The sequence below is a fragment of the Phanerochaete carnosa genome, assembly GCF_000300595.1.
Source record: "Phanerochaete carnosa HHB-10118-sp unplaced genomic scaffold PHACAscaffold_7, whole genome shotgun sequence".
Classification (NCBI taxonomy): domain Eukaryota; kingdom Fungi; phylum Basidiomycota; class Agaricomycetes; order Polyporales; family Phanerochaetaceae; genus Phanerochaete; species Phanerochaete carnosa.
In genome coordinates this window covers 477725-502653 of record NW_006767634.1, presented here as the reverse complement: position 1 = coordinate 502653, position 24929 = coordinate 477725, and the positions used below count along the sequence as shown (strand labels likewise).

At 53.0% G+C, this 24929-nt stretch overlaps 8 protein-coding genes across 8 annotated transcripts; 3 read left to right on the top strand and 5 right to left on the bottom strand.

The window, feature by feature from the left end:
• Window positions 1-348: 348 nt before the first annotated feature.
• On the top strand, window positions 349-1859 carry PHACADRAFT_124526 (uncharacterized protein). The gene is made up of 6 exons (XM_007397714.1): window positions 349-618; window positions 685-856; window positions 919-1179; window positions 1240-1379; window positions 1437-1571; window positions 1624-1859. Exons 1-6 carry the CDS (start codon window positions 358-360, stop codon window positions 1780-1782), a joined length of 1128 nt encoding a protein of 375 aa, XP_007397776.1. The 5' UTR covers window positions 349-357; the 3' UTR covers window positions 1783-1859.
• A 385-nt stretch (window positions 1860-2244) lies between these two features.
• PHACADRAFT_197505 (uncharacterized protein) lies at window positions 2245-4203 on the top strand (the record flags this gene model as incomplete). Its single annotated transcript, XM_007397713.1, has 8 exons — window positions 2245-2673; window positions 2728-2793; window positions 2847-3126; window positions 3183-3316; window positions 3389-3562; window positions 3625-3816; window positions 3887-4062; window positions 4116-4203. 8 exons carry the CDS (start codon window positions 2245-2247, stop codon window positions 4201-4203), a joined length of 1539 nt encoding a protein of 512 aa, XP_007397775.1.
• Window positions 4204-4649: 446 nt separating this feature from the next.
• PHACADRAFT_259228 (uncharacterized protein) lies at window positions 4650-7082 on the bottom strand. The gene is made up of 8 exons (XM_007397712.1): window positions 6780-7082; window positions 6362-6546; window positions 6237-6313; window positions 5981-6188; window positions 5796-5933; window positions 5255-5743; window positions 5103-5191; window positions 4650-5051 (listed from the first exon to the last, which is right to left on the bottom strand). The coding sequence occupies exons 1-8, from the start codon at window positions 7057-7059 to the stop codon at window positions 4901-4903; spliced, it is 1617 nt and encodes a 538-aa protein (XP_007397774.1). The 5' UTR covers window positions 7060-7082; the 3' UTR covers window positions 4650-4900.
• Window positions 7083-8144: 1062 nt separating this feature from the next.
• Window positions 8145-9195, bottom strand: PHACADRAFT_259227 (uncharacterized protein). Its single transcript, XM_007397711.1, has 6 exons — window positions 9095-9195; window positions 8964-9040; window positions 8875-8912; window positions 8733-8817; window positions 8406-8683; window positions 8145-8353 (listed from the first exon to the last, which is right to left on the bottom strand). The coding sequence occupies exons 1-6, from the start codon at window positions 9162-9164 to the stop codon at window positions 8299-8301; spliced, it is 603 nt and encodes a 200-aa protein (XP_007397773.1). The 5' UTR covers window positions 9165-9195; the 3' UTR covers window positions 8145-8298.
• A 184-nt stretch (window positions 9196-9379) lies between these two features.
• PHACADRAFT_259225 (uncharacterized protein) lies at window positions 9380-11859 on the top strand. Its single transcript, XM_007397710.1, has 5 exons — window positions 9380-9573; window positions 9723-9902; window positions 9955-10457; window positions 10506-10600; window positions 10652-11859. Exons 1-5 carry the CDS (start codon window positions 9451-9453, stop codon window positions 11647-11649), a joined length of 1899 nt encoding a protein of 632 aa, XP_007397772.1. The 5' UTR covers window positions 9380-9450; the 3' UTR covers window positions 11650-11859.
• Window positions 11844-13806, bottom strand: PHACADRAFT_259223 (uncharacterized protein). The gene is made up of 5 exons (XM_007397709.1): window positions 13715-13806; window positions 13266-13657; window positions 12953-13211; window positions 12009-12898; window positions 11844-11955 (listed from the first exon to the last, which is right to left on the bottom strand). Exons 3-5 carry the CDS (start codon window positions 13001-13003, stop codon window positions 11934-11936), a joined length of 963 nt encoding a protein of 320 aa, XP_007397771.1. The 5' UTR covers window positions 13004-13211; window positions 13266-13657; window positions 13715-13806; the 3' UTR covers window positions 11844-11933.
• A 1043-nt stretch (window positions 13807-14849) lies between these two features.
• PHACADRAFT_210792 (uncharacterized protein) lies at window positions 14850-17327 on the bottom strand (the record flags this gene model as incomplete). The annotated part of the gene is made up of 14 exons (XM_007397708.1): window positions 14850-15158; window positions 15211-15237; window positions 15299-15363; window positions 15411-15626; window positions 15680-15933; window positions 15984-16004; window positions 16062-16097; window positions 16150-16233; window positions 16288-16376; window positions 16485-16509; window positions 16570-16846; window positions 16912-16987; window positions 17044-17097; window positions 17152-17327. The coding sequence occupies 14 exons, from the start codon at window positions 17325-17327 to the stop codon at window positions 14867-14869; spliced, it is 1692 nt and encodes a 563-aa protein (XP_007397770.1). The 3' UTR covers window positions 14850-14866.
• A 5804-nt stretch (window positions 17328-23131) lies between these two features.
• On the bottom strand, window positions 23132-24150 carry PHACADRAFT_30145 (uncharacterized protein; the record flags this gene model as incomplete). The annotated part of the gene is made up of 4 exons (XM_007397549.1): window positions 23132-23245; window positions 23311-23790; window positions 23917-24090; window positions 24142-24150. 4 exons carry the CDS (start codon window positions 24148-24150, stop codon window positions 23132-23134), a joined length of 777 nt encoding a protein of 258 aa, XP_007397611.1.
• Between the last annotated feature and the right edge of the window lie 779 nt (window positions 24151-24929).

The following is a 24929-nucleotide window of genomic DNA, read 5'->3' as shown; positions in this document are numbered from 1 at the left end:
ATGCCTGATGTTAGATTTGCAGGTGAATTAATCATGAAGGATACTAATGACGTCTCCAACACTGCTTGCTAACGCTCGCAAGTTCTAGAGCCCTTACATATTGCGAAAGCGCTGCAGGGCTGCTAGTCCGAAGCCGACCATAACTGCGCCACGGCATGGTGTGAGCAATGCAGAGGCCGGTTTAGCACGCCCACCAGTCACACCGAGTCAGGCTGATGGAGGACTGTGCCGCAGAAGGCTGGCTATACGTACGATTGGTTATTCTCACGACTCTGGTAGTATAATAGCACCTGGGTTCTGCTGCAGCATGCCACAAAACACAACGGCACCCTCACAAAACTGCAATCACTCTCCGCCATGTCTCAGCCAAAACTCTTCACACCCTTCAAGGTTGGCGACGCGACACTGCAGCACCGCGTCGTGATGGCCCCGCTGACGCGTGTTCGCGCGACCAAGACACACGTCCCGACGCCGCTCATGGCCGAGTACTACGCGCAGCGCGCGAGCACGCCCGGCACGCTCCTCGTTTCTGAGGCGACGTTCATCGCCGCGCAGGCCGGCGGGCTCCGCCACGTCCCCGGCATCTGGAGCGACGAGCAGGTCGCCGGCTGGAAGCGCGTACGCCTTTTTTTTTGCTCTCCCTCGCAGTCAGCCCGCACCCCATCACTCACCCATATACTGCAGGTCACGGACGCCGTCCATGCCCAGGGGTCGTACATCTACGTGCAGCTGTGGGCCCTCGGCCGCGCAGCAGTCCCAGATGTCCTCCAGGAGGAGGGCAGCTATCCCTACGTCTCTGCGTCCGACGTGCAGCTGTCGGGAAAGCCCGTCCCGCCGCGCCCGTTGACGAAGGAAGGTGGGCATATATTATCGCGAGGCTTCTGCCCACGTTTAAAACGGGCTGACGACCCCTCCCAGAAATCAAGGAGTACATCGCGCTCTACAGCGTAGCGGCACGGAACGCCGTCCGCGCCGGTTTCGACGGCGTCGAGGTGCACGGCGCGAACGGGTACCTCATCGACCAGTTCCTCCAGGATGTGACGAACACGCGCACGGACGAGTACGGTGGCTCGGTCGAGAACCGGGCGCGCTTCGCGCTCGACGTGCTCGACGCTACAGTAGCGGCCGTCGGTGCGAGCAAGGTCGGCATCCGGCTCAGCCCGTGGAGCACGTTCAACGGTGCGTGCTCGTGCCGCCATTGGAGACAGCGCTTGACCCACTGACGAAGATGTCGTGCAGATATGCGTATGGCGGACCTGAAGCCCAGTTTCAGCTACCTGGTGTCGGAGACCGCGGAACGCTGGCCGTCTTTGGCCTACATCCACCTGATTGAGCCCCGTGTAGACGGCAGCAACGACAGAGAGGTACAGGAAGGGGAGGTAAGTGTTTCGATCTGTGACATCCTGGTGGACTCACGCTGACTAAGTACCCCCTAGTCAAACGACTTCCTGAGGGAGATTTGGGGCGAGCGGCCGTTCATCAGCACTGGTGGCTACAACCGCGAACTTGCACTCAAGGTCGCCGAGACCAAGGGCGGCTTGATCGGTATCGGTAGACTGTTCATCTCAAACGTGCGTCAACAGCATACGTTAATTCTACATGGTGCTGACTCCGTTTTGGCAGCCCGACTTGCCGATGCGATGGCAGAAGGACATCAGTGCCGACAAGGGCGACCGTTCAACGTACCACGCTATGGAGAGCCCTGAGGGATACATCGATTATCCTTTTGCTGACGATTCTGTTGCTCCTGAGCGGTTTAAGGAGCTCTCTAACTGGGCATAAATGCGTAGTCAAGATCTAGGATGTCACGCTTGGGCATGTAAAACAGAGACTGAACAAAATGTATAGACGTGTTCCGCACTAACAATCATTGTGTAACCACACGCTCTGGCTACTAATTGAGTCCTTATATCTCAAAATTGTCACATTATCTCACAGCGTTGACGTTTGCGCCGAGGTCATGTGGCAAGTGTGCGCTGAAGCCTTTAGTTACTATTCGTAGACGACTAACTCGCTGCGCTGCGAGAAAAAAGATTAATTGCTCCGAGAGCTGACAAATACATGTAAATAGAGTGCCGACGGAGAATGCAAACCTGAAATGCTATATTTATGCGACTTTGAAATCATCCCAGACAACCCTCTGGCCTAAAAGCTTGAGCGCGCCGTTCGCATGGCAGGAGCAGACATGCCGTCGTCCTTGTTTGAGCTCATTATCGGAAATCTTGACAACGTAACAATGATGGAATGGCGAACAAAGCAAAAGCTTCGTGGCGCCGACGGCAGCGCCGGATCCGGAGCTCGCCTGTTAATGGTACAAGGCTCCTCTCCTATCGCATCACTGCTGTGCCTGACCTATCTGCTGTAGCACCTACCACTCGCAGTAATGAAAGGCTTCCTGTAATCAATGAGGCAGCTTCTGCCACCAAGGTCGGCCAGAAGCCTAAAGCGGGCAAGCCCACCAAGCACTCCGAGGCCAAAAATAACAATGAAGACGAAGATGAGGAAGACGAGGAAGACTTGGAGTCATCGGGCTCTGAGTTTGCTGTCAAACTGGGGCTTGATGAAGACGAAGATGAAGATGAGGAAGAAGAAGACGAAGATGAAGATGAAGGTGATCTTGAGGATGAGGATGAGGAGGGAAGCAGGAGCGCAACCATAACTACGAAGAGCAAAGTACGCACAACTACTTGACACACACTGCACCTCTTACTAACGCCTCTTTTGAAGGACAAGAAGACGAACGGCCGTGCACAGATGACAACGACAAGCCGTGCCTTGCAAGCCGAACTCGAGGTACGATTTGCTTTCTCTTTTAATGCTGCAGCTCATATTCTTGATGGGTCAAGCGTCCTCGGTTCAAGACCAACAACTTTCCAACTGGCAAAGGAAGTACTACCACTCGGAAAGAAGGTGCTGTCACCACCAATACTGCCGGAAATGTCTCTGAACCCCAGGCCAACGACCAAGAAGCTGCTGCTCTCAGTGAGCAGCCGCCAGATGCTGATATCACTGCGCTGGTCTTGAACGCAAAAGGTCAGTTAAATCTCAGTAGCCAGCAGCAATCAGTCACACGCGTCATGAACCGCTTTCATGAGGAATGCATCGCTGATGCGGCCTTCAACTGTGGTACAGTTTCACGCTACTCATCCTTGGTTTATTATCTGATTACTGCTGCGTTGTAGGAATCTATCCCGTCTCTCTGCGGGTCCCATCTCAGCTTGACCTTCTCATTGGGGCTGCGACTATCGAGGATGTTCCAGAGATAGCAGCAAAAGTGATGGCTGATCGTGACTATGCTGCGAAGATTATTGCGTCGGTGAGCCAGGGTAATGGTATTTTATGAGACCGTGACTGATATCACACACTATCATCTCTCCACGGTCAACAGGGCGAGCAACGCGTTGTGCTCATATGCGGCAACCTCAAGGGGCTGTGCAAATCCAGCGTGCCGAAGGAGTATGGCCTCACCTCGGACAAGCCTGGTGACCAGACCAGGCCATGCTTCCATCGAGTCGGAGCCCTGGTACACGACCTTGGCTACATCTTCCCTGGCGATATCATGGTATGTTATCTTTAAAACCCTCTTGTTGGCATATAACTAACGATTGGTTTTGTGCGACACAGGGCCGCGTTGATGGCAGTGCTCCATTCAAGCGTCCGATCTTCGCCGAGATCATTAAAGAGACTTTATTCTCACCCCGCCGTGGCAAGCCTTCACTTGTAGTTGCTCACTCCGTCCGGTTTGTGTCATCCAGCACTGAGAAGCCACTCGAGAAGGAAATTCCCGTACCAATGCTTGCTCTCGCGAGTGCTGCGGTACGTCTTGCCTTCGAGTTTCTGAACTTAACTGTACTCCAAGTCATCAACCTAACTAATACTTTGGTAGATCCGGCTGACTTTAGATGACTGGGCAGGTGGTATCGAGCCAGCGGAGGCCTCGAAATACACCGCTGCCAAGGCCGAGGAAGAATACAACAACGTCATCGAGTTCTTCGACGACCTTCGCAAGAACCGTCCAAGATTCTACCACCGCATCCTTCATCAAGTTTATGTTGACGTCTGGTAAGCTACTCGCTTGCTATTGTCTGCAGTAACTAACACCCACTGTGCGACAGCTCCAGTGGTCTCGCTGCTACTCCGGCATCCCAAAGATCAAAGCAGGCCGTGCGTGGGGCGCTTGCGCGTCTCGTCTTTGATGACTAGCCCTGTTCGCCGCTGTTGGTGTTGCGGTCATCGTCACACTCCGGACGTTCATAATACAGTATGTATGCATGCTCGCATTGTATTCAGTGTATTGTATCTACGAACTAGTGCTTCTAATGGTAGTGTAATGACCACCTAAGCATGCTCTAAGTGTTATTAAGTACGATAAGTTGACTAGGTAACTGGGGGACTGATCTAGGTAACCTAAGGTGTCCCAATCAACTAACTACGTGTAACTAGGCGAAGTTATATCTAATTAGCCCCGGAGGTTTTCCCTGATGTGAGGTCTACTAGGTCAGTCGTCGATGCATCTGCTGGTTCGGCAGATATCACACCGAGCGCGCCGTACGTGCCTTCGATGCCCTCAAGAACACCCAGCTCCCTGTCCCTCTTAAGCCCACTCAGTCGTCGCAGTCTGCGTCTCGATACTGACTGCTGTAAGTAGTGATATTAATCCCGACCACCGTCACCAGGCTTAGACAGCGTAATGCCTGCGCGAAATTGAGTCGAAAGAAAATGTATTTTGTCAAATGAAGCCTGAATGAAGCGAAGTAAAACCAAGGCATAGGACTGAGCAATATATAGACATACGAGCAGTCGCAAATCTAGACGCTCGTTTCGTTCCAAATGATAAAAAAAATTCAGCAAGACATAAGAGCATGCAGCGTATGGTTCAATGGAGACTGAAGGATACGGTTCAACAGTCCCAGCCGTACACGAACGTAGTGTTATCGTTCTTGGGGCCAGTGTCGTCACTTTTGCAGATGCTGGCGTCGAACTCCTCTTGCATGAGCAGCTCGACAACGTTGCGCGCGGCAATGGTCTCGGTCTCCATCGTGGAGATGAATCTGAAGGAGACCATGAGTGTGTGAGTCAAGCAAGAGAGCCAGGCGACGTACGGCTCGAAAGCATTGACGTAGTACAGGCCCTGTTCAAGCTTGATGGGCGGGAACTTCGAGGCCGGCGGCAGCACTGGGTAAGCGTCCCACTACGAAGGAGCAAAAAGCCGGTCAGCTCGTGCTTCGCCGGTCCGAACAGACCAACGACACACCTCCTTCCTGTAGACCCACCCGATCTTCCCGAACGCCCGCCGGAGCCAGCTGTCCTCGAGCCGCTGCTTCGAGAAGATCTTGACGCTCCACTCCTCGCCACCATCCGTACTCGTGTTCGCAGGCAGGCCATCAAGGGTTAGGATCTTGCCGTGGTACGAGATCGAGTTGAACTCCGGCGGGGGTGCGTCGGGGTTCTGGCGCACGGCCTCCGACGTCGTGAGAATTGTGGTAGGGACCGAGTCAGAGTCCTTGAGCCCGAAGAAGCGCGTGCGGGGGTGCGCGTTCGGCGTGCTGAGGAGCGTGACATGCAGATGCACGTACGGCTGCGGCGGGATCACAGGCGCCGAAATGAGGGAGAGGTCGATGGAACTGCTGTAGAAGGGGGCGGCAATGATGACAGCCCGGTAGGTTCTCTCTATGAGATGGGACGAGCCGTGGGTCTGCGCACGAAGAGTATAATGGTCCTCGTTCTTCAAAATGCTCTTAACCTGCGAAGGACTATTATAGCCACTTGATGACGATGAGGCAGTGACCACGTACCGTAGTGTTGAGGTACACGTTTGAGTTGGATCGCTTGACGAAGTTGTCGAAGATCTGCCAATTACCTCCAATGACTTGCGATGCCCCTGTCGCCGCAAGAGAGCACATGCCCTCAAGCGCATGGATCGCGTCGGCATCCTAGCAGCACATCAGAATGCGATTCACAAAGATACGCACTTCCGTACCTGGCCATAGTTGACACGAGTTGCAGCGTCCACCATCTCTGCTGTCCATTTGTGGTTAATCCCCTTTTCGTCGAAGAATTCCGTCGTAGTCTGCCCGACGGCATCCGTCCAGTTAAGCTCGGTGGCCAAAGTCGTGATGTTCGTAAACGGCTTAGATCCCATATCTTGCCCGTAAAGGTTTGAGATATCTGTGATCATTGACTGAACCCTACGCCTTGTTCAGTGGGAGAGGGTGGAGACAATACGAGTAGCTCACAGTGCCTTCGTGCGGCTCACTGCGAAAAAGCCATATCTCCAGACCACCTTGACGGCGTCCCACCATCCGCCGCTGGTCTAGCCACCATAAGCGCAAGCTTGTATCACAATTCGGGAAACACTCACCGTGATTACGAATTGAGAACCATCCCAGAGCCCCGTGGTGTCCTCTCCCTCATCCCAGTCTGAGCGATAGAGCCCAAATTCTTCCGTGGCACGCCAGAGATTCAGGTTGGCTTCTACGAATATAGAGGCGCCAAGTTCAATAGGTTGTAGTTCAGGATTTTCATAAGGGTGCACTGTAGTGCTACCTGTAAATTGAACATGTGTCAGATTAATCACGAACAAGACTGTAGCAGGACACAAGTTCGGTTCAACTTCAACTTATGTCCGGGTACAGAGCCCACGACATCGCTCATACAGGGAGAGATCTCGGAGAGCTCTTAGCTACAGTAACGAAACAGTAGTACCGAAGCAGAGTGCCCAATGCTCGAATCTCACAAGAGACTACAACACTGAAACCAGAATTGAGACATGGACTTACGTCCTCCAATGTACCCGTTGCTGTCGAACAGGTCGACCTCAACGTCAAGACCATATCGCTCCTTCGCTTTTCCAATCCAGAATGCAGCCGACGAACCGGCTGCGCCCGCGCCGACGATGGCAATGCGAGGAACGGCCGACTCCTCTGTCGGGAGGGCAAGAGGAACCTGCTCTCCGTCGTTGAGGTGTGCGTGTGCCCAGGGAAGACGGAAGGGCAGCCGGAACGCCGCAGCAACCTGCAGGAGGCCGTACGTCGCGAGCAGCGTCGTCGAGAAATGCATCGCGAACGACGGTGAGAGGGGTGTGAACGGGTGCAGGCTGCCGGGTGTCGGAAGCGCGGAGGTGTAATGGAAACCGCGGTTGGGAAGTTTGATGCATCATCTGATGCGCCCAAATTTGATGCGCTGAGTCCCCAGTGCGGTCGACACCCTCATTGTTCGCGCACTTTTGCTTCTGGTCCACGATGTTATGTCTGCGGGCATTTCTGAGCAGCTACAGCGTAATTTAATCCATTAGGTTATTTTCTATGGAGCTTACGATACTTAATCTCATACGGCGTGAAGAAGGACTTGTCCGACCACGAAGAGGCAGATCTATGTAGTATGAATGGATGGAAGCCAATATTGCCTGGTCCGTTGTTGATGGTCTCATGTTCAGGGTGGTCTCATGTTCACAGTGCATTTCCTACTATTGCGAGGAGTATATATCAGGTATAGGTACACAGCAGCACCGTGACGGTGCGACGACTACAAGTCTCAAAGCCCATCACGCGGCATGCACTCAGCTATCACTATGCTGCACCACACGCATTCCTGGCGGCGGCACAGGCGACGCATCACGGTGCCACTCTCTGTCAGAGCACTTAGGTGGTCGTGCTGCTTGCCTGGTCCGATCATAAGAGAGCCTAACACGGCTCGCGTTAAGTCTATAAGGCGTGCGTTCCACAGCCCGGCCAGGAGGAACGAATTGGACGTCTCTAGAATGCACAGCCAGCACAAGACGGTCACATACAACCTAATATCGCTCGGTCAAGCCGACGTGACCAGAACACAGACCAGCGAACAATATGATATACACTTCTTGGCCCAACCCGCCTACGCACCACCGTCACTTGCTCGCCCTGAACGAAAGGGCTCCTTCCACCCCGAGGCGGGTAATGGGCACCTACTAGCCAGTTGTTTTACCCGCCTGCGCGCCCGCCCTGCTTGGGACGACGTAGATTCAACACAGCGGCATTCTCGGAAAAAACGTAACGAATGGCGTGCGCAAGCTTCTGATGACATCAGAGGCGGGCTGAGACTTTGTGGCGTAGAGGCAGAATGTGCTGAGACCTGAAAGCCAGGCGAAGTCCGCATTTCGATGTGGTGCAAGAGGGGATTGAGTTTATTCCGGCTAAACATGATGCCTACAATTCTTAAGGGACAGCTTAGTGAGGAAGATGACTAGCAAAATCACCACCGGGGCCGGACTGGATACCACCTCAAACCCATGCGTCTCGTGTGGAGGCGACTGTTGCAGGTTCAGAAGGATTGGCTAGAGGATGCTGTTTGCTGGTTTTGCTGTGCGAGCAATCGTCTGCAGCAGCACGTGAACTACCCATGCAATGATGTAAGACTAAACCACTCACTCTCGCGCAGCCAAGACCATCCGCGCCTTTCGCTCCCTGAGCATAGATTGACGCTTGCTGGGGTCATCCTCCCACTTGTGCGAGGGCTCGGACACAGATGAGGTGTCAGAGCTGGCTAGGCGATCTTCGAGATGGAATCGTGTGATCAGGTTCTCCTTTGGCTTCGAAGACGACGCGCCAGGGGTAGCAGCCGTGTTCGCATTGACGTTCGTATTGGCGGGATGTGTTGCATCGTTCGGTGCCGTGCGGGGGTAGAGGCGGTAGTAGGCAGGTGGGGGCTGAAGAGCGCTGAGCGGCTGTATCAGATGGGAGCGGATGGACACGCACTGCAGACAGGATTCCGCGCTCCAAGATCTTGTTAGACGTGGTCTGCACACTGCCGGTTCGTAGCAGATCATAGCGAATATTGTCTCTGGAACCAACAGTGTGTCAATGGGATGTGCACTTTCAGCTGTCATGCCGCGCATACGCTGGTATATCAGGGAACATGGCTCGTATGGCATCAACCTACCCATGACCGTCAATATTATCCGCGAGTAGTCTGGACAAGATTCTGACCTGTTCTTGTGTAACAGTCTTGGGCTTAAATCCAAGGATTGCCGCCGGAGACTGCCCGTCTGCAGAAGACTCCTTGCCTAACCCCCGCGCGTCAGGTACGGCACGGTTAGCGAGGACCACAGCCGACGCACCAGATGTTGCCCAGCGGACGACGAAGACTATGACAGCAAAGGCAACCAGAACGTTGATGACTTCGCTCATGGCTTTTGAGAGGATGAGATCGAGACGGAGACGGTATTGAGAGTCAAGTACGGAGATGAGGAACGAGGAGCGGAGGCGTTTAGTTTCTGCAACATTATTTTGCACTGCCTGACAAGATGGTTACCACACTGTATTTGGGCATACCTCCGCTAAGCCCGGACGATAACTCCGAGCAGCCTCCGAGGCGAGCCTGCCACCACACCTTCATCACTTTCACGACGCATGCAAGCAACCTAATACACTGACCGAAATCTATAGAGACTTTTTTTCACCACACTGTTTACTCATGGACTACGACGCTCTCTCTCCCACTCAGAAGGAGGCTGTTGCTCAGCTCCAGGCTCTGACAGACGGAGGCGACGCCGAGGTTGCAATTAACTTGCTGGAGAGCGCGCAATGGGACGTTCAGGTGAGCTTCAGCTGTTAATATTCCTTGGGATATACTGCTGTGGCGACGAACGCCCCGTGAGCCTTGTGGTTCGCGAGGCTACCGCTCTGCCTCCCACGCCACGCTTTGCACGCTCCCCGAAGACCACGTCGCTCATCCCGCCGTTACAGCGCGCTGCGAACCTCATGTTTGAACCCAACTCTTCCGCTCCTTTATCAATCTCACGAAATTCCGAGGCATCTTCGTCACATGTCTCGACCCCAGTACGTGTAGAGTCCTTCAGCGTCGACGACTCGGAGCAAGCAGGTCTCTTGGGTGGACGCGCACCTGGCCGGCAGTTCGACCGTGTGGTAAGCATGGACGTCTACTCTTATTTAATCCACTTCATCATCAGGTCACTAGGCTCCGACGTCGAACGCCGTGAACATCTTCCTCATCCGACCTTTGCGCATCCTCATAGCCATCATTGCCGTTCCTTACACGCTTCTCCGTGCCATCCTTCGCGCACTGCGCATACCGATACCGTTGCCAGCTGTCCCACCGGCATTTTCAATCACTACTCTCGGGCTTGGGCTCAGCAGCTCGGGGTTCAGCCACAGACCAAGCTCGACGAAAGACCCCAAGATCGCCGCGGAGCGCTGGATCCAGAGTCTCGAGGAAGAGACGGGCTGTGCTTCGTTCTCCAGATCCCAGGCAACCGAAGGCGAGACATCTGGCATCGCTTCGGGCTCGTCCTCCGTCCTCAGTCGTCGGGTGAACGACGAAGCGAACGCTCGCTTCCTTCCCGACTTTTTCGTTGGCGGTTACGAGGTCTTTGCGAAGGCTTGCGCCAAGGAGTCTGAGCCCAAGATTGGCTGCATCGTCCTCGTTAGCGAGGAGCACGACGACGTGGCCACTTTCAAACGGTACGCGTATTCCCTAATGAACCCGCTCTTGATTAACGCATTCCATAGCACCACGTTGACCGACCCCGAGTTTGTGCGCTTGATGCATGACAACGATTTCCTTGTCTGGGGCGGTGATATCCGTGACCGCGATGCATGGAGTGGTAAGTGCGGACTGTCGGCGGTTTGAGTTGCCCTGCTCACCCCTCGTACAGCTGCACAAAAGCTACAGGCAACAACCTATCCGTTCGTCGCCTTCATCGCCCTGCAAGCTCGGCGTGGCAGCGGCTCAGGCTCCTCGCAGTCGCCCGTGCTCACCATCCTATCCCGTCACCAAGGGTCTTCCATTCCTGCCGCGACGGCGCCCACGTCCGCTCGCACACTTGTCACACACCTGCAGGAGCACCTCCTCCCTCGCGTCATCCCGTATCTCACGCGCGTCCGCGCGCAGACGCTCGACAAAGAAGCCGCCCGTGCCGCCGAAGCGCGTGAGCGCGAACACGACCGTGCCCTTCGCGCCGAGCAGGACCGCGCCTTCGAGGAGAGTGCGCGGCGCGACCGCGAGCGCATCGAGAAGAAGCGTGCCGAGCGGCGGCAGGCTGAGGAGGACGCACGGCAGCAGGCCGAGGCCGCGCAGCGCGCGGAGGAGCAGGCGCGCAGGGACGAGGAGGAGCGCGCGGCGTGGGCCGCGACACGCATGGCGTGGCGGCGGTACGGCCGGCGCGCGCTGCTCCCGCGCGAGCCGCGCCCGGGCGAGACAGGGCGCGGGAAGACGGTGCGGGTGGGCGTGCGGATGCCCGACGGCCGGCGCGCGGTGCGCTTCTTCGGCGAGATGGACTCACTGACGGCCGTGTACGCGTTCGTCGACACCCTCCTCATCCCCGACGCGCCCGAGTACGCACCGGTGGGCGACCCTGCGACGCCGCCCGATGGCGAGGAGCTCGGCGAGCAGGGTCTGCTCCGCGCGATGGAGAAGGTCGGGAAGAAGAACGGCGAGTGGTTCGGCTTCCGCCTCGCGATGGCGTACCCGCGCAAGGAGATTCACTGGGAGGCCGGCAAGCGCGTCGGCGAGGTCGAAGGCCTCAGCGGCGGGCAGCTCCTTGTCGAACTCTATGACGACCTGAAGCGCCGTGTGAGCTCGGACAGCCGCCGCTCGTCCAATGGGAACGAAAACGGTAACGACTCGGACGAGTATGAGACGGAGAGCGACTGAGGCGTGCGTTTGGGGCCGCGCGGTCGTGGCATGGACACTTGCTTGAGATACACTCTACACTCGTTAATTCACGCAATGCTTTTGATCCGTCTCTGGTTTTATCCTATAGGGTGCCCTAATGCTGGTTTCGCCTAGAGTTTACTGGTCATATCTGAGAGAGCACCCTTGCTACAGATTTCTTCATACTAGAGGACAGTAATGATATAATTGCACTCGAGGTTATGGATATACAGTGGTAGAAACCCCACTTCGAAATGCAAAACTGCGACTTCTCTCGCTCAAGTTCATATAGCGTATACATGCACCCTGCAAAAAAGGCATCAGCTCATCGTCAACAGCGGCACCGCGTAGAAATGTACTCAGAGTCAATGGTGGGCCCATAAACGACCAGCCCATCCTCATATAGCCGCACCGTCCGGTGCCCCTGCGAGATGAAGTCCGTCACCATCCGTATGTCAGGCAGAGCGATGTCCGTGACCGTCCGGCGGCACGGCGCGCCGGTGAGAACGCCGCACCGCTCGAATACCCCGCCTTCGTCCGGCACCGGCACGGGGTCCGGCACGCTGAAGGGCTCTGAGAGCGTATTGCCGCCGCCGCCGCCGTCGGCGCGTAGGTCGCGCAGCAGCGCGGGCGCGCTCGCGAAGTCGTAGACGGTCACGAGCCGGCGCTCGTCGATGCGCGTGCTCGTGAGGTAGCGCGTGCTGCAGATATCCTCCATCTCGTCCTCCATGAACCGCGCGTCGGGCGCCCACGCGGCCCACGGCAGCATCATGCATCTGTGCTGCTCCGCCGCCCGCATGGGCGGGGTGCCGGGGCCGGAGGCGCCGAGGCGGGACAGGATCGCGGGCGCAGGCACGAGAAGCGTGTAGTGCATCCGATCCCGGCCCCACGTCTCGCCGATGAGCATGCTGAGGACGAAGATCCGCTTTGTGTAGTCGACGTAGAACGGGCGCCCGGGCGGGTGTAACCGCTCAGCCTGCGTGCCGGTGCTGCTCATGGCGTGCACTTCCTGGTAGTCGATGTGTGGTGCGTCCCTGACGGGCGGGAGCTGCAATAAAAGCGACGCATGCTTGAAGATCACGTCCTGGATCTTGCCCCGCGTCATGGCTTCGTTTGTGTCTGGGTCTGTGCGGTAGCAATCGACGACGGCGAGATATGCGCCTGGAAGTGTGTGTGGCATGAATGGCACGAGGAAGTGGCGATCATCAACGAAAACAATCTCGTGCGAGAGTAGCTCGCCGTTCAGGTTCTAGTACATGCAGATGGTTAGTTACAAGTGAGACGGCAAAACTTCTACACTTACCTTCAGTAGGGCGCCTGTTTTCCAGTTGTAGACAAGTAGATGTTTCGTCATCACTGAGCCTCTGTGATTGAACAGCTCGCCCTCAACGCGCACGATCAAGCCAAGGAGATCGCCAAAGATGTGGAGATCGTGATCATTAGGACCAACGAATGGGATGGCCGTCGGAAGCTGCAAATATTGCTTCCTAGCTGCGAGATGGTGTTCCCCGGTCTTGTCATGCAAGAGGTGAAGTCGCGCGCAGGGGCCGAATGCATCCTCCCTGAATGACAAGAGTAAGCTAAAGGTGGATTACTTATGCATGAGAATGGCTTACATATTCTCAGCGGTCACAACAAGGTCTTGCGTGTAGTCGTGACAGACGAACACTGGTTCGTAGCCAAGATCTGTGATGGTCCAATGCACGTATGGTATCTCTCGCTGCTTTGACGGCAGTTGGTAGAACGAAATCCCGCGATTTGAACGTGTGATACAGGAGAATATCGAACCCGAGCGATAGTTCCACGGAACTTCATTCAATCGCAGGACCATAGGGTGATTAGCGACCTGCAGCGTCTTCCACGTGCTTTCCCATGCAGAGATGCGGGATATGAGTTCCACTATGCCCAGCTTGTTGTTGGGTCCATTAGTGACATGCGCAGTATAGCACGTTGTTTTATGTTGCAACTCCGCGGATGCGGTAATTATATCCCGAAAGCTGCGACTGATCTGAAATGACAATTCATGATAATGAGCATGCCAGATGTTATAGTATTCTCTACCCACTCTCTGACAAAGGACAATCTCAGGTGTCGACAGATGCTGGAGGATTTGGACCACCAACTCCGTGGGCAGGATATCCAGAATACCAGGCCCTTCTTTGGGAAGGGGTGCTGCGGTAGAAATAACTTCAAAATCACAGGCACTTGGAAGAAAAATGAACTTTACCGTACCTCGTATTTTATTGACAAGCTGCCAGAAGTTCTGGTATACTAGACCACGATGCTCCATGATGGCGAGAGACAAGTGTGCGGAGTCACACTGTCACTGTCACTGTCACCATACTTATCATCGCCTCGTCACGCGCTCCAGCGTTACGGAGATTTGGGTTGGCGACGACCCCGCAGACCTTCTGCAGCATGCAAACCGCACTCCGCAACTTTCACAGAGCGTCTCGCTGCGGCCCTATGTTTCGTGTGTGGCCGCGGGACAGCACATGTACGGTCTTGATCAGGCGTGTCACACAGCAGATCCTCTGGTGGGAGGTATCACCGCGTCATCGTCGGGTGCCGCGCGGGCAACCGGGAAAGGAGGGGGGAAGAGGCTTGCAGTGTCTGCTCTGTTTGAATGGCGGAACATGTCCCGCCTATGGGAAAGGACAGTGACTGGGATAAAACTAAAATGCGATGCAGCGAGGCTGGGTTAATATCGTCGGAGGGGTTTAAGAAAGAATGAGAAAAACGCAAAGGAGCCGCTGTCGTTAACATAATTCCATCCATGCGCAGCACTGCCACTCACAAACGAGCTAGGTGCTGAAGCAACGACGGACCATCACCACACTTCTGTCGTCTCGCGATGGACATGAGCGCGTTGACAGAGCGCAATCTCGTAACGCTCTGCCTCACATTCGGCAATCTGTCACGAGCCATTTCGGAAGACGTTCTTTTCGGCAGCTGGCAGCAAGATTTCGATCGTGAATGAAGCATCATGGGTAGTATTATATCATGCGCCGACAATTAAATACGGTGTGTACTATTAAATAGTTGTTTAAGACTATTGGTGCCAGTGGTCGCCTTTAATCTACGAACGCTAGCCCGCAAGGCGTGCGATATAAACGTCGTAGAAGCCCCAAACTGTGTCCAGCACATTCAGGCAGCTGGAAGGATAGCTATAAGCTTGCGTACATCCTCTGTGTTGCTGAGACGAACCGTATAGTCCTCAAACTCTACTACGATCCGCCACTTGAGGCGCCGGCATAGTGCCCAACTTGAAGCTCCACGAGCCGCGCCTCTGAACAAATTCCTTGGACGCCTGGCGCACCTTTGTGGCGGCCTCCTTGTGGCGAGTCCAGAGGTTATCCTCGAGCGGCGCAATAGAAGTCCAAGACACTTGCAGGACGATGCATAGTGTGGCGGCCATCAGTCCGAGGACGAAGATCATTGTGAACTGCGTGGCGAAATCACTGTGCACGAGGCAAATCCAGACGACGGCTGCGCAAAAGAGGAGCATGCTGTCATGGCGGTTGAGCGGTAGTGAGTGTTGGCGTAGGAATCAAGTCGCACCTCCATGTGAAGAAAGCAGACGGGAGACTGGTGGAGCCACGAAGTCAGGGTAATGCAACTGTGCACTGGACGGTTGAGTCGGACACACCTGAACACAATGGCATCGGCTTCGAGACCTAGCATACATTTTTCTCGCTGTTTTAGGTAGTTGATCTGGCGTGATGTCAGCAATTGCGAGAGGTAATAGATACCTTACACACCCCTGCCGAAGTAGAGGAGCCAATGGCTGGTGCATGCCTCTGCACGAGAATCCAGCATACGAGCCAGGACGCCAGACTGAATACCGTGGAAACATAGCTCATGATTTGCTCGGGACTCCTGTAAGAAGGTGGCCCCGAAGACTGCCCGGACCCCCCAGAATTGTCGACGCTCCCAATGGCGAGGAAGGCGACATTCGCAGAAAGAAGCACAGTGGACTATATCTGAGCTTGAGCTACCCTGTATGCACCTTTGGACCTGAGAGACGTACCGGAGTTACTGTCATCTCCCACTCTTTCCGCAGATTCTCCAAGAGCCGGTTCCAGTGCTCTTCGTTCAACAACGAGTCCACGAACACCTCGTCCAGCTTCTTCTTGTGGACGTAGGGCATGTAGAACAGAAAGTACGAGAAGAGTAAGAAAATGTATCTCGGGCGCGGGATTTCCTTCTTAACGAAATGCACCGACTGGTCGCGGTCGAGACGAGCACCGTCTTGGCCGTAGTAATGAAGAAACATTTCGCGTTCTACCAGGTCATCAGAAGGTCGGTGCAAAGCGCGCGGTAGGTGTACGTACTGAATACATTCATGAACCGGGCTGAAACAGTACGCGTGAGCGAGGGACATGCAGAGCCGCCTGAGATAATGGACTCACCGACGATCCACGCGCTCCGGCCGGTGATATCTCCCACTGCTCAGAATGGGAGTTAGTGGTTTGTAAATGAGGCATATGGTCTACTGACCTTCGACGGACTCCAGCACTTTAAATATTAGCTCTAGCTTGTCGGCTGGATACGGAGAGGTCGCGGTTGTTGACGTTATCGTATCTAACTCTAATTGAGCGAATGCGACTCTGGATCGCGGCACATGTATAGACGCACCAGTGTACGCGCATGCTAGGAGGCCGGAAAGTTCGGTAATAGTTTCCTGCTTCAACTCGCGTGCCGCGGGGAACATTTCCACGTGATGCCTTCAGTAAGAGTCAGCTTGAGCGATTATATCTACTATTATATGATCAACTTGGCCCGAAAGTTCTCGGAGATTACCCTCTACTCACCCTGTCGCCGGCCTAGCCTACCAGTATTGCGACTCTTTCATAAGATCTAAGAGAAAGAAGAGTCAACAAATGAACGAACGAAATGAAAAAAGAGGTAATGACGGACTAAGATGGCTGTCTGTAGGTACAGAACGAGTGCAAGACCCAACGACTTTCAAAAGAGGAATCGGATCGACCCAGCGCACCGTCTTGCAAGTATTATCTGCAAAGTAGTACCCCCATTTATTGTCCTGCAACAGCGCGATGACGAGCTCCGGACCATCTTCGGACAGAGGCCGTTGCGTTGAATATCGCGTGCGCAGGGAGCGCGCTGTGCGTTCTATAGAATCAATAAGGTCGGATGCGATTGTCTTGCGCGTCAAGTGGAGATTTGTGTAGAGATTCTGATGAAAGTGAGATTAGCTCCGGAGAATATTAGATCAGTATCGAAACATGACGAATGGCTCACCAGTTCCGTGTTGCAGAAGTATGGTCTGCCTTCCGGGGTGACATATTGATGCCAGCCGGCGGGATCGCGAGGAGAGCTGAGGGAGTTGCATAATCAGAGTAAATACTTGTGCTATTCGAATGGCATCCTTACTCTGGGTATAGGAGAGAGAATGGCTGCAAGTTCCAGTTCTCAAATACAGAAGAGCTGTAAAACATTCATGAGCGATGTGGGCTCTGCTACGAGTAATTGGTAACGTACATTTTGTGGTGCCGCTCGTAGATGTCGTAGTGCACTGTATCTGGAGCAATCGGATCTGCCGCATAACAGTATTCACTGGGTTCACCGAGATGGGATAATTCTTCACTGAGAGCTTCTGGCTCCTCGGTAAGCGGTCGGGTGGTACTAATAGGCTCGCCGTCGAGGGGTGGAGTCATCGGAAAATACTGATTCATGATGATAAGATGGCAGAGGGCGTACGGATCCGGCGTCGAGTAGTAAGCAGTGTAGTTGACGGCAGTGCTCGCAGGGTTTTAAGTCCCGTGCCACGACGAAAGCGCGAGGATGCCAACGGGCTTGCGCTGCAACGAAGCTATAGAACCTGTGGAGAGGGTTTATCTTGGTCGGACATTAATCGAGGACGTAGCCTAGCACTGACCCCTGAGCTCCCACAGGTGCGTTAGGGAGACAATGAGGCTGAGAAGTAGAGCTCACCACGAAGTCCAAGGGTCTGGAAGATGGACAGCACGAACAGGATGCGTACGCACGTCCACAGTATGGAAATTGACTTCACGTAAGGGGAAGTGGCGTAGATCAGCTTCGCACGTAATTTCCGTGCACCGACCTCCTACAGACAAGCTGCACGCGGATGGTTCAGTCGCAATTGGACCATTGGGTCGGAGAGTATATGTCGCAATCTGCTTCGCAAACACGCTGGAAGCGGTGTGGGAAGCTTTATCTGGTGGAGCGCATAGTATGTACATTGGCAACCTTGCCATAGCCAGGGTCTGAATCCGACGAATGCCTCGCTTACGATACATTGTCTAGACTGGCATCATCGAATAGATATGCATCAGAGGCTCTGGCTCAACCGAGCTATGCGAGCAGACTGTAAGATGCGGACGCGTAGATGTTCAGGTCAAGACTCCGGACGACACGCGTTGAACGGAGCATGATTAGCCTCGCGCTTTCCGTGACGATCAATACATCATGATACGTCTAGGGTCCAACAACGTGTACCACAACTCAAATTAGAGCCCCGCGTAACATTGGTGCAGCCATTGGTACAGTCGATACTGCGTACCTGATCAACCAGCTGAGCGACCAGCACGGTGCTGCATGGTACAACCTTGACTCATGCTCGACACGCACCCGGGGGTTTTCGCACAAAATCTGGCGATCGTAGCAGATAGGAGCCATAAATTGGAGTGATATTTGAGAATATGATTTGTGAAAAACTTGCCAATCTTGAGCGAAAAAACGAGTGGTCGACTTGGACGGAGCAGGACCGAGTGACGCTGCCGGCGCCGGGCAGAGGCATCAAAGCTTACTGCGGCGATTCCCGGAAGCATTGTGGCGCTTATATCTCCTGAGGGCCGCCGCATTAATGCGGTTGCTACCATACAGTATATACCACTTGAAGCTTGAAGCTTGAGGCCTTGAGGCTTAACATCATCTAGCGGTCCTTGTAGCATCGATCTATCGATAACATTCAAGCTGGCTATCAACTTTGTCGCTGTGCCGAAGCGCGAGTGCGGCTCGAGCACGAAAGTATTTTCTCCCGAAGCTCGAACTGCATTGTGTCGACAGGCAGGACAAAAATCGCTTGCGAGTATACGATGCGGCACGAGTCGCTACATCTGCAGCTCTTGAGTTATACAGGAGAACACTAGCTCGGCGCGACCAGGACGACTGCGAGGTCGACGTGGTCATCGCATCGCATACGCGCCGTATAGCCTCGCGTACGTCTATTCCCGGCCGGTGCACCATTGAGGGCTAACAGGTAGGTACAATCCGGAGTATATCTGTTTGTGCGACAAATAAATTGACGAGGAGATTCGCCCCCAAGTTCTCGTCGATGCGAGCTTTTGTCTGACTTTCCTCCCACCTCAAGAGTCAAGATATCAAAAGACGTGTTAACAAGGCATATGAAACGGCGCAGATTGTCAGCAGTAATGACGGGTATGAGTCACTGAGAGTCTATACCGGCCGAACTTGCTAATTTCGCGTGGCTTTGCGGTCGTCCTTGTCGCTGTTGTCACATGGAATCCGTGATAGCCTTCGCAAATAGGTCGACTTTGTTGGCCTTAGTCAGCTCGGGCAGGGCGTTCTGAACGAACATAGGGAGCTCTGTAACGAATCAATGCTCGTCTACCTGCCTTATGAACATGCCTTCCACGTACTTTCAGTAGCCGCCACACTCGAGGGCGATCCTTTTGTCCGGATCCATCCCTCAAGCAGCTTAATCTGCTGCGTCACTTCATCTTGCACGCTAACGTGAGATTGATCTAAGGTCTTGTCGAGGACGTCTTTCAGCCGGTACGCATCCTTAACGTACTGAGTGAGATCCGCTAGAGAGCATGCTTGCCCACTTTGGTTAACTGATGCCTCTGTTAGCATGCTCTTCACATCATGGCATAGTGGCTGCTCACGTGAGTATACGCGATGCTTGAAGGCATCGATCTGGACTTCCGTCTTCTTGTAATGGGCCTGCGAAGCCTTGCGCTGGCGTTGAAAAGCCAGTGTAATGAGGCTTTCAAGGAATCTTTGCACGGATCGCCTGGTTCTTGGGAAAGTGAACATCGGATGAGATACAAATCCATCTTGGGCGAATAGGAGTTTTGCCAGTGCCTCATGAGGCCAGCGCAGTTGTTTAATGGTCCCAGAGGCAGATGGATCCTGATCCCAGGTCAATAAGATCTTATGACACATACGGTATGCTACGCACCGTCTGTGATAGGTACAGGGCATGGTCATAAGTGGCCTCATACTCCATCATAAGCTTGTCAACGTCCTTCGTCAGCTTCCATGAGAATACAATATTTTTCGTGAGCCAGTCAGAAAGCTTTGAGCGGGCGTACGAATAGTCATCGTTTAGTTTGAGGCTGGCAAAGGAGTCGCGCGCCGCGTAAGCCTGCTCGGAGTAGGCATCCCAAAACAGCTTGATATCCTCGATATCCTTCACGGTCAGACCCGTGGGCGGGTTATCCCGAGTGTTCCAAGGGGCGGTTATCAGACCCGTCCGCTCCTGCCACACGCGCCATTCCCAGGGGGCATTAGGAATTTCCGCAGCGAGGCGGAGGAACATTTGTAGGTATGTTGCAGAAGGCATGAAGGAACCGTCGTAGTTCAACGTTCGGCTGTGATCACTGCTGTGAATGCTTTGGTCACAGTCTTAATTGCAAGTTCTAAACGGGGTTTTCCGACTTTTGATGCATTTCCTAATTTGGTAATGATGTGCGCCCGTTGATTGGTACATAGACGGGACATATCTACACAAAATTCCAAACTTAACGTAAGTATCGGGCACACAAATCTCGCGGTAGCTAGCTTCCACCACGTCACAGTGGACGCACGTAGAGACTGCTTGAAATACTGATGACCAGTGCAATATGATGATGGAGCTAAGCCCCAACGTTTCAACAAGGTAGTAGTGTTTGCACGAGTCGACATGAAAGTCTGAGGTTTTCACCCAAACATACCGTTCTACAACGAGTTATATGCCGGCGACTAGAAAAGACAGTGTCCGCTGGCAGCCACTGGCAGTCGCCGGTGTTGGCTGATGTTCACCACCATATATGGGTATGTTTTGATGGTAGGCAGCAAACACTGCCGGATGTGGCCAGCAATATCCAGTGATGTCCAGTGATGTCCAGCGGCATCCAGTAGCGTCCAGTGGCAACCACCGGACATTGGTGCACAGCACCAAGCATTGGTGGAATGTACCAGTATACAGTGGCATTAAATCACTCGTTCAACACCGAAACCGGCTCTGCCATCACCGGAACCTTGATAAGTGGTTGTCTAGCTTCAGGCCAGTTTTATGATAGAGAGTAAGCATGTGCTGACATTATCAGATAGCTGCTCTACCTGTAAGGACCTGTGTAGCAGTTAAAAACCAGAATGCTCATGAAGAGCGGAGTTCCCCTGCTGGTCTGCCTTCCATATTGGGTCCTTTGTAAAGAGTGAAGTGTATTTTATTATTGGTGCATTATTTTATGTTACACAGGACACAAAAGTGTGTGGTAGACAGAAAATGGTGATATTATGGCCAAATATTATTATAAAGTTTTAAGACCAGGCACCACTAGGTGCAATATTCAAATAGCATAGCCGGTGAAAAATAAATGCTCTGTATTACCTGGAAAAAACAATGCTGTGATTTTTTGGGCTTGTGTAAGCCACAAGACGCAAGGCAGACTCGGAGGGTGCAGGGGGCCAGTGACATAGTGACTGGTGTGATAGTGTGACAAGACACTTTGCAGCTCTTGTCCATTATTTAAGTGCCAAATCTGCTGTACATCAGTGATGTGCACTGGTGTTCAATGGTCATTTCTGGCTGCTGCTGGGTCCCGGTGATGACCAGTGGTGGCCAGTGACCACTATTGTGCCTTGCTGGCACACAGCAGGGTACACTGGAATACACTGTCTAATTCTGTCGATGTTCACTGGCTACCAGTCATGGCCAATGGAACACAGTGGTGTCTCTGGTCTAGAGCATACTACTGTCCTACGATCAATTCGTCCTCGCTCTCAACACCTCGCTCTCAACAAGCTGCATGGACACTGTGGCTCAGACCCTCCTCCACTCCCATGCACCCCATTATATAGAGTATACGCCCGGGTGCCGCTTGGCCCTGGTCACCTTGCTGGTGACCCCTGTCGCCAGCGACCGAGGTCACCACCTGCGTAAACAGCCTGTTGCTAGGGGTCGCACCTGAAGCGGTAATGGGCCCAGGTGACCACCGGAGTTGTCTGAGTCCGCGCGATCGCGATTGGCATGTGCCCGCCTTGCACGCCCGGAGCGTTGGGCAATGTGCGCTTGCTCCTGAGACTGCCACCATCGCCAATGCCAACCCTAAACAAGCCAAACTTGTATAAATGGTCAAGATAACTCATTTTAGTTTTTATGTAGCCACTATTTTTTATAAAATGCCCAATTTTGCCTAATTTTATCTAATTTTACCTGATTTCGTGCACTTATGATGTGGACTTGCGTCAACACACCACGAGGGATACTGCGTGGATCTAATCAGAAGGCGGCACCGACGAGGTCTGGCGACTGTGCGTTAGCTTGTTCAGCTAGCCCAATAAACCAAGTGTATTAGTGACTATTCTAACGTATAAACAAAGGCTTACCTAGCCCAATAAACCAAGAGGTTGAGATGGGGCTAGGTGGCAATGAAGGGGGTCCTTATATACTAGTCAGGAGACTTCCAGATCCCAGTCGCGCTGGACTTTCACTTCTCATAAGCACTCTTTCCACTCCTTCGGCATGCTGAGGGATGTTGCTCAGGCTTCATTTCAAGGGTCACTGTTTGCATCTTCCTTGTCACTTTGCCCAGCTCCCCTTCCTCCTCTTTCTCAGGTAATTGTTGTAGTATTTGAGGTGTGAGGCGTACTGACCTGCCAGATGCGCATCAGCCGCGCCGCACCGAGACACTGACATGACACGCTCACCGTGTCATGCCATATTTGGATATGGATTTCCCGTTTTAGATATGATGCGCGCAGAGCACTCTTGGCTCTGGTGCCGGTTCACTCCCCGCTGTGTTTCCCCTCGTCTCAGCTTCCTCAGCGTAGATAGTATTGGTCTGAATATACTAGGAAGTAGATAACCTATAAAAGAACACGATGTATTATCCTAGCCAATTACCATTGATTACTCGTGAATCCCCTGCCTGCGCAATCCAATTTGCAACAGTGATACCTCCTCCTTGTCTTCATTGTCCCCAGAAATCTCCAAGACCAGATATTTGGTCGGCAGACCGTTAATTTTAGTGTTGATGTACTCATCCATGAACAAGCCATTGGCCAACAATTGATAAGCGAGGGAAATAAGCTTTGCAAAGTAATGTATACCCTGGATGAACACCAATTTCTCCACACGTGTTTTGCTTCACCTCATCTGAGAACCAATTGATTAGCAGCGCAGAAATCTTCAACAGCTGTTTCCTCCATTGTGGCAGAAGTTGAGTGATGTACAGAAATACCAGAGTTTGCAGGAAAGGGGATCTATGGCTCAGGCAGTGTCGGGACATGTACAGGGTGTTGTTCTCTCCATAGAAAAAATGGTTTCTACATAGCTGGAGAGAATGGCAAACTGAGTCCTGGATGTTTGCATCTGGTGCCAGACCTACACGTACACATGTGTGTCTTCATTATTGTCGGGTGCTCAGAACAGGACATTGGGCGACTTACCTGGAGCAGTATCCTGGTTTCAGTTGTTGTGGTATGAGGAAACTTCTTGCTGTCTGTGTACCAGAACTTCATCGCAGTACCAGTGGGCACCTGACTCATGTACTTGACCAGCATGTCTGCAAAAATGCCTTGATTGCCACCAAGTGCAGGCTGCATGGCGTTTGGGGTCTTGACTTCGACGGTGGCAATAATATTTTGTCCCACAAAAGGCTTCCCAGGGTGGCTTGTCACAATCAGGCCATCCAGAATGGGGAACATGGTGCTCTCAGAGTGCGAAGACACAGAGAAGCAATCATTTGTGTCCGGGTCGTAAATAGCGCGGATAGTCTTCTGCTTGATGGCACGCAAGCAGTGAATCACAGGTTGCACAATTACAGAGAACACCCAATTCTCTGTATCCTTCTCGCTGTTAGTAATTGGAGGTAAATCGGACGAGGTCCACTTAGGATAAATTTTGGTGATGAACGACCACCCGTCCTCCTCCCCGGCGTTCACTACCAGACCATCCCCTCATTCGCGCTTAAGCTTGTCAAAAGCCTCGTCATGCAAGAGTCGATGAACCATATCCAGATAATATACAACTTTATCAAGATACTTGTGCCTCACAAGCTTTTTGAATGGTTTCTCAGCTTGGGGGAGGTTTCTTTTCTTGAGAATATTAACGGTAGAGCTGCAGCTCTTCGAGTTGCGCATCGGGGGGCCTATAGGTAGCACCACTCGCTGGAGCAAGTCGATGATATCATAGAGCCAGCTGGAGCCCATGAATTGGGCTGCATCGTCCTTCGCCACTTGTCAGGGACACAGTTTGTATCACAGAGCATGACAACATACATGTGCCATGGTAAACCGGGATTCAGTCCCAGATAGCAAGAGGGGGGAAATGCTTCGAAAAAGGTCGAAGTACGGAGGGGTCATCCACCTCTAGTATGCTGTTCTTATATCATCCGCCTGTCCCCCGTCCTTGTTCAAGTTGCATCTCGCATAAGGCCGCAGAGAGGTATCCTGCCAGGATGAGAGTGATCGCCTATAGCCACAACAATCCAGTTCGCGTGTTGAGTCATCCAGGCACCCTTCTCGATGAGAGGATACTTGTTTGTACAAGGGCACAATGTCGACTCCTGCTGAACAGAACCCGAACTTCTGATTGAGATTGGAATCAGTGGCCGAATACCGCAATCCGAGTCACCGGAGTAACAGGTACCAGGCCTTGAAGCAGCGGCTAGAAGCTTGAAGATTGGACTAGATTGGAGCCTAAACATTTGAAGCTCTAAGGCCGATGATTGTAATTCAGAGAGCCTTGGAAAAACAAAGCAGCCTTAGGGCAGATTACATTGGGAAAGCACAGATCACAACTGAAAACACCCCGGCGCTTGACGGCTTCCCAAAGAGAAAGGACTTGTGGCGTACTCACGTGAGCACTCGTTTGTTTCTTTACCGCCGTGCATCATCATTAGTGCTTATCAATTAAGATTACATATGAAATTTGGGGATATGTATGCATTAGAATTGCGTACAGCATACACGGACGCCGTAAGTTATGATATGCATAATCTTATGCATATTTAATTTTAAGTAATCATATTTAATCATATGTAATAAGATTCAGGCGGTATCGACTT